We start from the raw sequence: 15,345 nt of genomic DNA on the forward strand, positions 1-15,345 counted from the left end.
ATGATATCTATTTAAAGAACATGGAGGGTCATTTGTAAGGTGATCATTCATGAGAAAATCTTATGTAAATTTTCTTTCTTTTACATTAATAAATTGCTTGAAGTGGCCGCATTGGCTTAGGACGTGGATTGTTTCCCTCTTTCAGGGTTTTAACCACGTCAAGAATAATGGTGTATTGATCTGTGATCTGTTTGTGAGTGGTGTCCTTTGGTGTTATATTTGAGGAACTTACCCTATAAATTCATACATGGTATCGTATCTATTTGAGGGCTGCATCCGTTGGTGATCCAAATTCGAAGTCGGTACAACTGCATCCGACTGTTGTTTCCTAGATCTATTGTTTCTAACTTCTTTTAGGCTGAGAGGATTAATCTATTTTGTTAGGAGCATCTGTTCCAATGAGGAACCCCTTTAGTTTAACATGAAAAGGTTTCCGGTAGCCCTAGTTACGTCATTTTTAAGATCTGGAGGTATACAGTCTTTATTTGCAGTTTTAGTTATTTATCTCTCTATTTATTTTGGTTGATTTATCTCTCTATTTTTTTATTACTGGATCTATACCTTTCATTTCTACGTATGCTCTTTGCCTCGCAACTCTGTGTGATATTGGCAAATCATAAACAAAAAGGAAGGATTTTTCTCATGCATATGCTCTTTTCCGCCGCACCTTAGTGTGTTCTCGGAAAATCAGAAATATTGATGAAAATATATAGTTTCCGGTGAAATCTAGGTTCAAGGTTTGTTTTTTTTGCATGTACATTTTGGGTTGTTTGATTTTTTGTTTTGTAGGCAAAAAAGGATTTCTCAAGTAAGCACGCACTCCAAAGCTTCAGTGACCAAAAAATAGAAAAAATAAAAAAAGGAAAAAAGAAAAACCCTTCATTTTTTTCCAAAAAGTACTAACCTTTCAAACTAGCTCATTTGGTCCAAAGTTACTTTATGAGAATAGAGGTCTTGGGTTCAAGTCTTTCCTTTTGTTGAGTTACTTTTTCAAAAAACACATGTAACTTATGTTTTAAAGTTACTTTATGTAAAAGTGTTTTCACCCATTATAAAAAATGAGTCACTTATAATTCTAAAGTTTCTTTATCTTTTATTTAAGTTACAATTTAGTGGGTAGCTCATAAAATACCATTGTAAAAGTGACTTTCACTTATTTATAAAAGTGGGTCACATAATTTTTTTTTAAAAATTGAGCTAATTAGATTAAGTTTGGAAAGAGGGGGGATTTTTTTTTTTAAATATAACATTATCATTCACTTCCGCACATTCACGTACTTCATTGGAATCTTCAACAACTTTTATTCAAAAAGCCATAATTTCTTCATCCGGAAGTCGTTTTTTTAATTGGCCTAATTTTTCGAGATCTTTCCATTAGAACACTTAGTTTCGACATCTACAACTTTTGTTTATGTTAAAATGGAAAGTCCATGCCAAGTTATTCTTGACAACACCAACTACTTCCAATGGGTGTCCTACATGGATAATTTACTTAGAAGTAAAGGTCTTTATAGAATAGTCTCAGGCCAAGAGTCTAAACCTAATGATGAAGATAAGGCAGTCAAATGGGAAAATAAGAAAGATAAAGCACATGAGTTGGTAGGGATGTCTATTTCTCGAGACCTTAGATTCCATATCGCAGAACTTGATACCCTTGATGAAGCAATGGAACAACTCAATAAAGTTTTTGGAATTAAAAGTGAAATTAGAGCCCATCAACTCGAAAATGAATTTCTTACATTGGACCCCAATAAGTTTTCTTCCATTGAAGATTTTTTGTCCAAGTTCAAGACCCTTAGACTTCTCTTGGAAGGTGTTAAGGTTAAGAAATAAGATGGTAGCCTTATCTATTTCATTCTTTCTAAGTTAGGGCCAGTCTACTCTATGTTTGTTTCCACCTTCCATTCTACTAAAGAAGCCTTTATTTCTTAAGGAAAAACCTACAAGTCCCCCTCTTTTGATGCCCTTTGTGATTCTTTAATAAGAGAACAAGAAAAACTCTAACATCTTGGTCTTCTTAATCTTGAAAACTCCTCTAAGAAAGCCTTAGCCACCTAACAACAACCAAGTTCAAAGAATCCTAAGAAGCAGCATCCTAAAAAGAATGGTCCTAAACCAACCAAGGGTCCTAAGCACTTTCAGTCTCAAAATGAAAAATCAATTCAACAAAATGATAAGGCAAATAAAGACGAAGGGAAGAATATTAATAGACATTGAAAATTTTGTAATCGAGATGGCCACTTAGAATCCAAATGCTTTAAGAAGATGGAAACCTTGGAAGTAACAATGAAGAAGCATAACATCCATTTTGAGCACTATTCAACTTCAACTTCATCTTCATGAATAACACTTTCTTTATGTGGTTGTCAAGCATCTTGGTCTTGTTATGCACTAAATGCATCTTCTTCTTCTCATTCTCTTGAGTGACTCATTGATTCTGGAGCTTCTTATCACATGGCCAAAAACAAAGCCATGATTTCTTCTTTAAATGATTGTAACACCAAAAATATATATGTTGGTGATGATAGATCTTTTAGTGTTTTAGGGACTTGAACTATTCATCTAGACAATGGTCAATTTAATGATGTATTATGTGTTCCAACCTTATCCTTCTATTTTTATATCAGATAACTCATTCAGGTGAAGGTAAAATCATTGAATTTTCACCTTATGATGTTGTAATTAAGGACCTAAGTGATCCTAGACAGATTTTAGCTATTGGCATTGCTGATGATTCTACAAGGTTGTATAAATTTAACAAATTTGGGTCATCAACTCTTCCCTCGATATTTGTTGTTCAGAATGATGAAGTGAACAAACTTTGGCATGAGAGATTTGGTCACTTAAACTATCACTCCCTTCAAAATCTATGTAAAGAAAATATGGTGACAGGTCTTCCTATGGTATCTTTCAGAGATGGTGTTTGTTCTAGATGTGTGCTCGGACAACATCATCGGGATAGTTTTGAAAAACGTGCCTCTTGGCATGCCTCAACCCCTTTACAAATTGTGCATAGTGATTTATGTGGTCCACTTACAATTGTTTCATTCTCTGGCTACAAGTATTTCTTAACTTTCATTGATGATTTCTCCAAACGAACTTGGGTATGCTTCTTAAAACTCAAGAGTGAAATATTTAACATGTTCTTGGCATTTAAGGCCTTTGTTGAGAAACAATCTGGACATCAAATTCTTAAGCTAAGATTTGATAATGGTGGAGAATATGTTAACAAAAAATTCATCAACTTTTGCACTGAGCATCGAATTCAAATGCAACATATTGTTCCATATACTCCACAACAAAATGGTGTAGCTGAAAGGAAGAATCACACCTTAAAGGAAATGACTAATTGCATGCTTCAATCTAAAGGACTTAGTCTTAATTTTTGGGTAGAAGCAATTAACTGTGAAAATTACATAGTAAATCACACTCCTACTAAGGTTTTAAAGAACATCACTCTAGAATAAGCATGGAGCTCAATTAAAACAGATGTAATTTACTTTCGTGTTTTTGGAAGTGAAGCATGGGCTCATATTCCCAATGAGAAACATAAAGCCTTAGAACCTAAGAGTGAAAAATGTATTTTTGTTGGATATTCTGAAGATGTCAAAGGATATAGACTACTTCCACCTAAGTACAACAATGTTATCATGATAAGAGATGTAAAGTATTCTGAAAATCTATCGGCCTACGAGCCTAGTTCTGCGGATGTGCCACCTCTCTCTATCCCTTGTACTTCTAAAAATATTTCTTCTTCAGATGATGACAGCGAGGATGACAATCCTACCCCACCTTGTCAGGATCCTCCTTCATCTCCTCGGCTTCCAAAATGGGTCTGTGCTACTCGGGATGCAGCATGTGCTCTTGCAGGTGATCCTATATATTAGTGACATACGCATTCTCAGTTCAATAGAGCCTCTTCTTTACTGGGTCATGCTTTAACGAATTATGATCCTGACACTACGTAACTATGAATGAAGAATATCATTCATTATTGGCAAATGATACATGGGATCTTGTTCCTCTTCCAAAGGGATGAATACTTTTTAGATGCAAATGGGTTTACAGAACCAAGTTTGGACCTGATGGAAAAGATGATAAACATAAATCTCATCTTGTTGGTAAGGGTTTTTTACAAGTTGAAGGCATTGACTATATTGAAACCTTCTCCCCTATTGCCAAAATGTACTCTATCCACCTTTTTCTTTCCCTTGTTTCCTCTTTCAAATGGGAAGTCCATGAGATGGATGTTAAATTTGCCTTTTTACATGGGGACCTGCAAGAAGAAATCTATATGGAACAACCTCCTGGCTTTATACAAACACACTCCAACCTTGTATGTCATCTTAAGAAATCCCTTTATTTTCTCAAGAAAGCCCCTCGGGCTTGGTATGCCAAAATTGATATCTTTGTTTTAGATACTGGCTTTTCTAGGTGTCATTCTGACAATACTGTCTACACTAAGAAAGTGGGTAAGTCTCTTATCATTCTTTTTCTTTATGTTTCTGATCTTATGCTTACTAGTAGTGATCCCAACCTTATAAACCATGTGAAGTCTAGCCTTAAAAAGGAGTTTGGAATGACAAACTTAGGACACTTGCATTATTTTCTTAGTCTTCAATTCTTGCAATCCAAGGAAGGTATTTCCATTTCCCATTCCAAGAATGCCTATGATATTCTACGCCACTTTCACATAGAAGACTATAAGCCATCCCCTTCTCCCTTTAAGTCTGGAGCCAAACTTTCAGTCACTTGTAATTCCCCTGAAGTTGATGCTACCTTATACCGTTAGCTTGTAGGAAAACTTTTGTATCTGACGCATACTCGTCCTGACCTTTCCTTTGTTGTTGGCCTTATTTCTCAGTTTATGCAAAACCCACATGAAAGTCATTGGAAAGCAGCTAAAGGAATACTTCGTTATGTTCGAGGTACAATTCAGTTTGGGATTCATCACAGTGTAGAATCATCTCCTCTATAGGTTGGTTTCACTGATACGAATTGGTTTGGTGACCCTGATGATTGGAAGTCTACTGCAAGTTATATCTTCACTCTTGGTTCTGGACCTATTACATGGGCTTGTAAGAAACAAAGTTCCATTTCTCTTTCTTTAGTAGAAGCAGAGTATTGTGGCTCCGTAGAATCTCATAAGGAATCCTTGTGGCTTTTTCAGGTCCTCTCAGAATTTGGCTTTCAATAGCAGCATCTGACTACACTTTGGTGTGATAATCAAAGTTCCATTCAAATATGCAAAGATCCAGTCCAACATCAGTGCAACAAGAACATTGAAATACACATGCACTTCATCATAAAGCTCATTCATGACCATGTTCTTGAAGTGCAATATTGTTCAACCGATGATCAAGTTTCATACATCTTTACAAAGGCTCTCACAGAGGCGAAGTGATGGTGGTGACAGTGGGGCCTAGGCGCTATCCTCCCGCACTCAATGTATTCTGCCCCTTGACCGTAGGCTAGTCCACGGGTTTAACACTAGGTATAAAAGGATAACTATTGATGTTAGTTTTTATTTGGACATTTGTTATACTGTGCGTGGGTTTGGAAGATGGTTGGAGGGGTTTTGACCTAGCGACCTTCTGTATCTTTGCAATGGGCGAATTCTTTGCCTGTGTGTGTGTTCTCGCTGGTTCTCCTGCACGTCGTGGTCGTTTCTATGCTGAACACTTGGTAAACTTGGAATATTTCTTTCTTTATTCTCTGGTTTATATGGATATATCGTTCCTGTTGTTAATTGTTGCTATGTTTCCTACACGGGGATCTCCCTTCTTACTGGAACTTCTTGGTATTGCTTCCAAGGTGAGTTTTTCACTCCAATTTCACTTACAATCTTCTTTCTCGTTTTTCTAACCCTTCAGTGCCTTTGCTTGCAGGGTTTGGCTCCTCTGGGCACTATGGCCGTTTTCAAAACCAGTGTATCTAGCTTGGCTTTGGGTTTTGAACCTAGGTGGTTCCTCTAGTTTGACAGGGATTTAAAATCATTTTTTTTTGTCTTCAATGTGACCCTCTTGACCTTGATGAAACCCTTGGGTCGTCCTCACAGGTATTCCGCTCTTCTGCCAGGGTCTCTGTATCAATTTTCTTTTCTTCAACGAGTTTCCTATTCTTGTTTTCTAATCTGGGTTCTCTATTTTGTGTTTGCAGGTGTGATGATTTTGGTGGGGCTTCTCGACGTCACCTCAGCCTTGGTTTTCCCTGTGTAATAGGGTAGGGTCTTTCCTTTATTCCCTTGCTCGGGTTTCTATGCTTTGTAAAATAAAACCCTAGTGGGTTCTGTGTATAACCCTTGGTCGATTGGTCGAAACCTTGACTGGGTTGTTTTATTGCTTGTCAAATACTTCTATGCTCATTTGTAATTTATATGTGGACTGTGGATACTCGTTTTGTAAACAAAACCTTGTAAAATGAAAAATGGATTTTCATAATATTGCATGCAAATGCTTATTTAAGTTACACATATGATTATTTGCAATTTATGACTTGTTGCACTGTCTTGAAATTTCTTCACTTCGACTGCTTCCTGTATGAACCTGGGGTTCTAGAAATTTAAATTACTGCTTTCTTTTTCCTGAAAATGGTTACAACAACTTACATCACATTTTGAACAAAAACCTAATACGACATCTCAGAACTCATTTATTAAAAAAAAACTCCAATGTCTAATTTCTTCACACACACACAAAGAGATTTCTATCTCTTTCCAGGAATGACAGAAATCCCCCGCTCTTGGGTGGATTTGGGTTGGTTTATACCTTCCCAGATAGTTCCTAGGTGGTTGAGAAACTGCCATTCAATTAACAACTGACTGGTAAAAACCATTTTTTTTAATTTTACCTACTTTAACTAATTTGATTGGGAAATTAATTTAACTTTTCAAATAAAAACTTTAAAAAAACTCATTTCTGTCAAACAACAAATAGCCAACCCATCCAGCTATGACTCTTTAGTTGGATGCTCCTACTTCACGGAGTTTACTAAAATTTGATTTATGGTTGGAGTTTAGGAAGTTGTCACTAAGGGGGGATAGGCTCTAATGCCTCCTTCCTTCTCCTATTGTGTCATATTTGTACATCTTTCAATCCTATCCCAAGTTGTTCTTAAGGGAGGATGTTAGGATATTCCGACACATAGGAAATAGTTAAGTATAACTTGGTTTAGTGTAGATTTAGGTAAAGTGTGTTTCTTTACTATGTACTTTTGTAACTAACAAGCTGACGGTCATGATATGTTCTAGACATGAAGTGATCCGACGGTTCATTCTCTCCTCAGTGTTACCGACACTTGATTCGTGGCTTAACATCCGATTGGTTGATTATATCTATTTAAAGAGAATAGAGGGTCATTTGTAAGGTGACTGTTCATCAGAGAAGCTTACGTAAATTTTCTTTCTTTTAAATTAATAAATTGCCTGAAGTGGCCGTGTTGGATTAGGTCGTGGACTGTTTCCCTCTTTGAGGGTTTTAACCATGTCAAGAATACCGGTGTATTGATTTGTGATCTGTTTGTGAATGGTGTACTTTGGTGTTTTGTCTGATGAACTTACCTTGTAAATTTCTATAGTTTCTTCCAGCTTCGAAAGGACTTCCTTTTACCTTAAAGGTATTTTAACCATTCATCCTCATTGTCAATGAAAATACCATTGTTATTTTGGTCAAAAAGTTCCTATGTCATTGCATCCACAACCTTCAAGTCTTCTTGGTATTGTTTTGCTTCTACCTTTTCCCAAACTGAAGCCACCTTCTTAACTCTAATCAAGTTGTTAAAGAATTGAAGCATTAGAGATTCACTAGTGAAAATTTTATATTTTATCCAATTGCTTAGAACCAAAAAAGATATATTCGTTTTTGTTTTTAACGGTAGTAGACATTGTTTTTTTATTTAGAAAATATTTTATTTTTATTTTAAAAGGGACACTCATCAACTTGATACACATCTCCCTCATATTGGACTATAGCTCGGCACAACAATATTTTTATTTTTTATTTTTTTTATTTTTATAATTGACATAAAATTATGTTATTTCACATGAACATCCAAATATTTTGTTTATGGTTGAGAGTGAGAGTGAAATATTCTTACCACATTTGTTGAGTTGTAAAATCAACAACAAACCCAACAAACACAATGACAGTGAGATTATTGATATTTTATAATGTTTTTAATTAAAACTAACTAGATATATTCATTTTTGCTTTTAATTATTTTAAAAGGAAAAAACATTACACATTTCTCTGGATGTAGAATGCCAAACAACACTAACTTAGAGAAATATAAGAAATAACATTAAGTTATAACAAATAGAGAAAAAAACTACAGATTTTATTAGAAGCAATATTCAAAATAATATTACCATTTTAAATTGATAAATTTTTATAAATTTAAAAAATATAAAATGATCTCAATGGAGGAACTCAATGTAATGGGGACCATTGCTTCTTAAGGGGGGAGGAATGATCCAGGTGGATATTGGTGGCCACCCACCAATTCCACTTGGACCCACACCATTGTTTCTTTCAGTTTTTCAATTTCCTTAATTGTAGCACAATTTATTACTTTTAGCAGTTTTTCAGGTCCTAAACTTCCGGAGCCATTTTGAGGCCCTAAACGACGTTTTTTTTTGGAAATCTACCATGAGTGATTTTTTAATAAAATTGTCTTTTTCATCATAGTCCTCGGAGAGATCTTTCCAATGGGGTATCATGCGCATCAAACAGAGATAATATGACCAAGTCACGACCCCGGGAAGTTGGCTGTCCAACTAACCCCAATGGGGCCCATAAATTCTTGGCGTTACATCTCCTCGGGTTAGGTTTTTGGTTGTTTAGGGTTTGCTCTTATTGTTCAATAATAAAAAGGCTCTTGAGCCTCATTTTAAGGCAGTTCAGAGGCATGTAGCCGTCACATCTCTTCTCAGGGATAAGCTACCGTCGGCCGAGCTGGTTTATTTCCATTTATGTTTTTTTTTTTTTTTTTTTTTTTTTTTTTTTCTGAATGTGACTAAATCTATTATTATACAAAACAGAGATACATAAATATTACAATGGGTAGGCTATGAAGTTTTGCCTATCAGCCCTTTCCTTGCCCTGCTTCCATTTCCAAAATTGAGCAGATTCAAAATTGGAATTTGTTGCTTGACCACTGAAGACATATTAACAGAACACATAGTAACAGAACAGACACCAGGGCCATGGACCGACCCGTACAAAGACCGACAGACACCTGGACTATTACAACCGACACTTGAACAATTACATTCGACACTTGAACAATTAAAGTTTACACAATGACAAAGGTGTAGATATCGCTTGGCAGAGTCATACATTGAGAACCCAAGAAAAACAACAGAGGTTACCGGGGCGAGTTTATTCGTCATCGGTGGTCTGGGGCGCCTCTTTAATTCGGCAACCGAAACGGAGCGTATCTTCGGAGTCGGAGAGCTGGATGACCGCGTCCGGGCTCCCTTCTAGTGCTGGATTGCTTGGACCAGAAAGCGTTGAAGGGCCGACAGCATGTTCACAGTTAGAAGCTGGGCGCACAAGTTCAGAACCGAGCACACGTCCAGGGGCCAACCAACTGGTTCCTACCCCAACCGGAAGGCAAGCGACAGGAGATTCCTCTCTGCTAGAGCGAGGCCATTCCGGTAAAGGCTCTGCCTCTATGTTCTGAGAGATGCCCGGCTCAACCGAAATAGAAACGATCAGAGTGGAATTAGCTTGAGGGCAGGGGAGCCGATACCTGAGCATTGGGAGCTCCTGCTGACCCTCCTCTGAACTTGGGTTTCTGCCATCAAAACCACCATCCTCCTCATTGCTGCCTTGGTACCTCTGCGGCATTGATGTTACTTCGATGGAGGAGGAGGGCGAATTGTAATTTTGCTGCTGCGAGAGGGCCCTGCCTCTGGTTCCCCCTCGTCTGCTGCCCATCCGCGGCCTCTCCCTCGGCATTTCTGAATGCGGCCTTACCCAAGCACCCCGAGCTCCTCCCGCTATGAAAACCAACACAATCTCAGCACAGTTGCAGGGTGTGTTCTTTCCTGGCTTAGAAACCAGCGTGACGCATCTCAAATCCTTATGCTCATTGCCTTCTGAGCGGAGCAAGGCCTCTGCACATTGCTTACCCATATTCCCCTGTACACTGCACATTCCTTCCTTAAAACGCTCCACTGCATCGATCTCCATCCCCCTCCCTCGAGCCGAGAAGACAGGCATTAATGCCTTCCTCTGTCTGAGTTCATGCGTATTAATAATCCGCTTATCGTGGTACCCTTTGACGCCGCGGGCCTGCCACTTGCCCACGTGATGGCTCACGCCATTACCACGTTGCCATTGCACCCGCATCCGGGAGGATGAGGTCCTTCTGTGCCAGAGAGATGCAGTCATTGTTAAGCTTGTCATCTTCGGAGGTATCCAGGGATCCTGCAAAGTATACAATACCCTGAGAAGCACCTTGGTTGGCGAGTCTATCAGCCACGTTGTTCGCTGTTCTTCTTATGTGCTTGAAGGTTAAACTTTGGGGAGTTTGTAGCTTTTCCTCCAAAGATTCCAACCTGCTTAGTAGCCTCCAGCTCGTGGCTACCTTGACAGCTGACGTACCTTCCTGTATTCTTTGGGCAGCATTGATAAGGATTAAGGAGTCTCCCTCCACTTCCAAAGGGAAGTATCTGTTCTGTTCTGCAAGGCATAAGCCCCTCCATAATCCTTCTAATTCAGCTACATTGTTGGTGTCTTTGCCCAGCGAGCCATAGAAAATCTGCAGTATTTCTCCTGAGTGATTTCGGAAGAGTCCTCCATAACCCGCGAGCCCTGGATTGCCTTTGGCTGCACCATCAAAGTTTAACTTATAGGTAGCATAAGCTGGAGGGGACCAGCTGGAAGGAGAGGCGCTGCTGTTAGAGGTTCGGGTATTTTCCTTCGGTATTGCTGAGAGGTTTATGTTCCATGCCTTCAGAATCCTACATTCCAATGGGGAGTCTGGCATATCTGTATCTGACCAAGATTTGATGGCAAGTGTTTCTTGCAGATGTTTGTTTAAGATTAGCCATAAGGCCTCAATGGACCTGGAAGAATTGTTGAAAATTCTATGGTTTCTTTCCTTCCAAAGAGTCCAATATATGAATCCTGGTAAGAGGCTCCACAGAGAGTTGAGAAGCTGACTCTTGAAGGGGGATTTGACCCAATTCCTTAGATTCTCGGTTATATCTTCTGTCCTGGCTTCTGATCTCATGTTGCAACTTTCAACTTTCCTCCATATTTGCGCTGCTAACGGACAAGTTTCCATGAGGTGACCGATTGTCTCAGAGTGAATGTTGCAATTCGGGCATCTTGATGGCCCTACAAATCCGCGCTTTACCAGGTTGTCCCATGTGAGTATTCTTCTTTTGCTGAGCAGCCATAGGAAGGTAGAGATTTTGGGCCATATTCCTGGTTGCCAAATCTTTTCCCAGATGGGGTCCTTATTGAGCTGATTTTCGGAATATCTGAGCTGGTGGGCCTCTTTGGTGGTGAATGTACCTTTAGGCTTATGTCCCCATCTGAGGCGATCCTGTAGAGTAGAGTATCGAATTCTTCTGAATGATAATTCTTGATCTATGTCCTCATAAGATTCTCCTAGCCAAGCTCTCTGCCAGAGGCTAGCTTTCTTCCAGGTTCTGAAGTCGGTGCTTGCGGAATGTTGCCAAAATTGATTAACATGAGTAAGGTGTGCTTGCTACATTTTCTCTTGCCAGAGGGGCTTATGAAAAACGGTGGCGAGCCTGGGGAGCTGCTGCCACGAGTCCTCCCAAAATCTTGCCGTAGCGCCGGAGTGAATTTCCCAGAAGCTATGTTCTTGAATGAACTTACTGTGTGGTTTGGCTGCGTTCCAAATGGGTGATCCTTGAGTAGTGGAATTGATTCGGATTAAATCAGACCATTGACTGCTTGGTGCATATTTGGCCTGCCATATTTTGGCCCAAGGTGAGTTGGGCTTGGTGATCCAATTCCACCACAATCGAGCTCCCATAGTGTTGTTGCTCTGGATAGGGTCTCGTAAGCCCAGGCCTCCTTCTGACTTGGGTTTGCAGACGTCCTGCCAATTTACAAGCGCCCATTTTCTGTTAAGGCCCGAAGACCCCCAGAGGAAGTTACGCTGAAGATTGCGAATAGATTTTAGAATCCATTTTGGGGCGGCCAAAAGAGAAAAGAGGTACAATGGCATGGCCTGAAGGACCGATTTGATTAGGACAAGCCTGCTGGCAATGTTGAGAGCCCGGTAAGTCCACAGGGAGAGTTTGGATTCTAGCTTATCTAGAAGAGTCTGCCAGGAGGAATGCTTGATAGCTGCAGCGGCTAGGGGAGCCCCTAAGTAGGACGACGGAAGCTTGGAAATAGTGAATTGCAATATTCGGGCTATGTTCCTTTGAGTGGAGGGGGGGGGTGTTGAAGAAATAGAGCTGGGATTTCGATGCATTGATGGAGGTACCTGAAGCTTTGGAGAAGATGGAGAGCAAGGATTTAAAGACAGAGGCTTCTTGTGAAGATGGGTGTCCAAATAGCATGGTATCGTCAACAAATTGCTGGTGGGATTGAGGTGGAAGGCCATGCACAGAGATGCCTTTGAGCATTTGAGATGAGACAGCGGCCTTTAGCAGTCTACCCAGCCCTTCTGCCATAAGGACAAAGAGGAAAGGCGACAGAGGGTCCCCTTGTCTTATGCCTCTAGATGGCCGAAAGGGATGAGAAGGAGAACCATTTAACAGAACCGAAAAGTTTGGAGAGGAGATTAAATTGATGATCCATCTTGTCCAAGTGTGACTGAAGCCAAAAGCTATAAGCATTTTTTGTATATAGTTCCAACTGAGCTTGTCAAATGCTTTGGATAAATCTAGTTTTAGAAGCATACCTGGCTTTTTTAGAATCTTGAGAGAGTGAATCACCTCATTTGATAAGATGATGCCATCCATGATCTGCCGCCCTTCAACATAACCTGTTTGTTCCGGCGAAATGAGTAAGGGTAGGAGAGGTTTGAGCCGATTTGCTATGACCTTGGTGATGAGCTTGTATATGACATTGCATAAAGCAATGGGTCTGTAGCTTTCCGGTTTACTTGGTTCAGCACATTTGGGGACTAATGCTATGAAAGTAGTATTGAGAGCTGGAAGAATCCAATGCATGCTTCTTGATTCTTCCACCAGCTCCCAGACCTCTTCTTTGATTAACTCCCAGAATTCATGGTAAAAATTGGCGGTGAAACCGTCTGGCCCAGGGGCTTTGCCATCCTTGAGCTGGTTCATCGCTTCTTCAATTTCTTTTAGAGATGTGGGCTGAAGCAGTTTGTTGTTGTGCTCATCAGTTATTATTCGAGGAATATGCTGAGTGATGGCTCGAATTTCTGCGTCCCTGTTTCCTTCTGGTTCTTTGAGAATGTCTTGAAAGTAGTTGGTTAATTCCTTTTCCATGTCTTCGTGGGCTTCGACTCGCTCTCCTTGTTGGTTGTTGATGAAGGTTATGTTATTGTGCATGCGCCTTTGGATAGCTGTTCTGTGAAAAAATTTTGTGTTCTTTTCTCCCTCTTTTAGCCAGCTGATTCGTGATTTTTGTCGCCAAAGTATTTCTTCTTGTTTCCTCCGTTCTTCTAATTGATGCCAGAGGATTTGCTCTTGTTGGGATTGTTCCTCCGTTCGGACTTATTTGATGATGTCTTGCTGCAGTGCTTCCATTTGCTTTTCCAACCTTTGTCGATTCTCCTGTATGTTACCAAATTGTGTTCTATTCTAGTTCTTGAGGACTTGCTTTAAGTTTTTTAACTTTTGCTGGAATTGATACATTTTGGCTCCTTCTGGTGGCCTGTAGGACTTCCATGCCTCTTCTACTATTTGCCTGAATTTTGGGTTTGTAAGCCAAAAGGCTTCAAAGCGGAAAGGCCTATTGCATCGTGTACCAGGCCGAGACCATTGAAGCATTATGGGCCAGTGGTCCGAACCTCCGTGGGGCAAAATTGATGCATTGAAGTCTCCTCCTAGATGGATTGCATTGTCTGAGAGGAGGAACCTGTCAAGCCTGGAGGCAATATGATTGGTACCGCTGCGCTTGTTAGTCCATGTAAAGATCCCATTGGTGGTTGGAATGTCCATTAAGTGATTGTCCTGTATAAAATCTCTGAGTCCTTTGCTGTCATTTTCTAATCTTGTTCGTCCCCCTGTCTTTTCCTCCAGCGATTGTATGATGTTGTAATCTCCTCCACTAATCCAGAGCGGGAACTGTCTGTGCTCATTTAAACTGGAGATCGTGTTCAACAGATCTAATTTCTGTTGAATGCTTTGCGGAAAATAAACATTTGAAAGGTGCCCATGGATATTTGTTCCTATAAGATGAAAAGATGCTTGAATGAGGAAATGGGTGGCGTGAAAGTCGTAAAGAGTAAGGATCTGTGGATTCCATAGAATGGCTAATCCACCGGAAACCCCTGAGGCGTCTACTGACATTGAGCTGCTACCGGCCCAATTCTTGTTGCGTGCTTTATCCATGGCCATTGTGCTGCTTTTGGTTTCTTGAAGAAAAACTATAGAAGGTTTTTCTTGTTGAATCAAGTTCTTGATCATTCTGATTTTTGAGGGGTTGTTGAGTCCTCTCACATTCCAGGAGATCAGCTTCATAGTAATTGAGTTGTAGGTTTGTAGTACTTGGTCAGCTTAGGGAATCTCCCTGATTCCATAAGCAATTCTCCCACTGCAATGGTTCTCTGCAGATCCGTTTTGCGTCCCCTCTTCTTGGTTTCTTTGAGATTTTTTTTTATATCCCATGGACTTCCTCCCTGTATGCCGAGATTTTTGTTGTGCTGTACCTTGGCTAGGACTCCTTCTAGCCGATCTATTTGCCAGGGAGGAATGGTATTGTATTCTTTTTGCTTACAGGCTGTTTCAAGTTTTAGGATATCAATTCCTTCTATGATAATGTTCTCCGGATCTTGTTCCATGTTGCTAGGGGTATTTTGTTCATCTTCCTCTGTGGTGTTCTGTAAGCTTAGCGCTAAAGCTGCATCCATATCCATGTCAGAGTCTGGTTGCTTGGAGTTTAATATTGATTTCCCTTTGCCGGCGGATGGGTTACTGGGATCTGAGGCTACCTTTGGGATGTCTTCAAAAGGTGGGAGGGGAGATTGGAAAGAGCTAAGATTGCCTGAATGCTTGAGGGTCTGGGGATTGAAGGATGAAGAGGGCTGAAAGACAGAGTCCATAGGTTCTTCACTGGGAGGATCTTGGTTGGCTAGAGGGGAAAACTTGTTCCGTGAGTCTAATCTGGAAGAGATTTCTGGGGCTGCCTGATTTTTCTTGGTGTGCCTGCGGCGGTTGGG

General features: G+C 40.1%; 1 protein-coding gene across 1 annotated transcript; it reads right to left on the bottom strand.

Annotated features, from left to right (window-relative positions):
* Positions 1–13,765: 13,765 nt before the first annotated feature.
* Positions 13,766–14,524, bottom strand: LOC149231078 (uncharacterized). The gene has a single exon (XM_089381534.1). It carries the CDS (start codon positions 14,522–14,524, stop codon positions 13,766–13,768), a length of 759 nt encoding a protein of 252 aa, XP_089237660.1.
* Positions 14,525–15,345: the final 821 nt, after the last annotated feature.

Source organism: Pinus tabuliformis, chromosome J (assembly GCF_031772625.1).
Source record: "Pinus tabuliformis cultivar Carrire ecotype Pingquan chromosome J, CPIR1, whole genome shotgun sequence".
Classification (NCBI taxonomy): Eukaryota; Viridiplantae; Streptophyta; class Pinopsida; order Pinales; family Pinaceae; genus Pinus; species Pinus tabuliformis.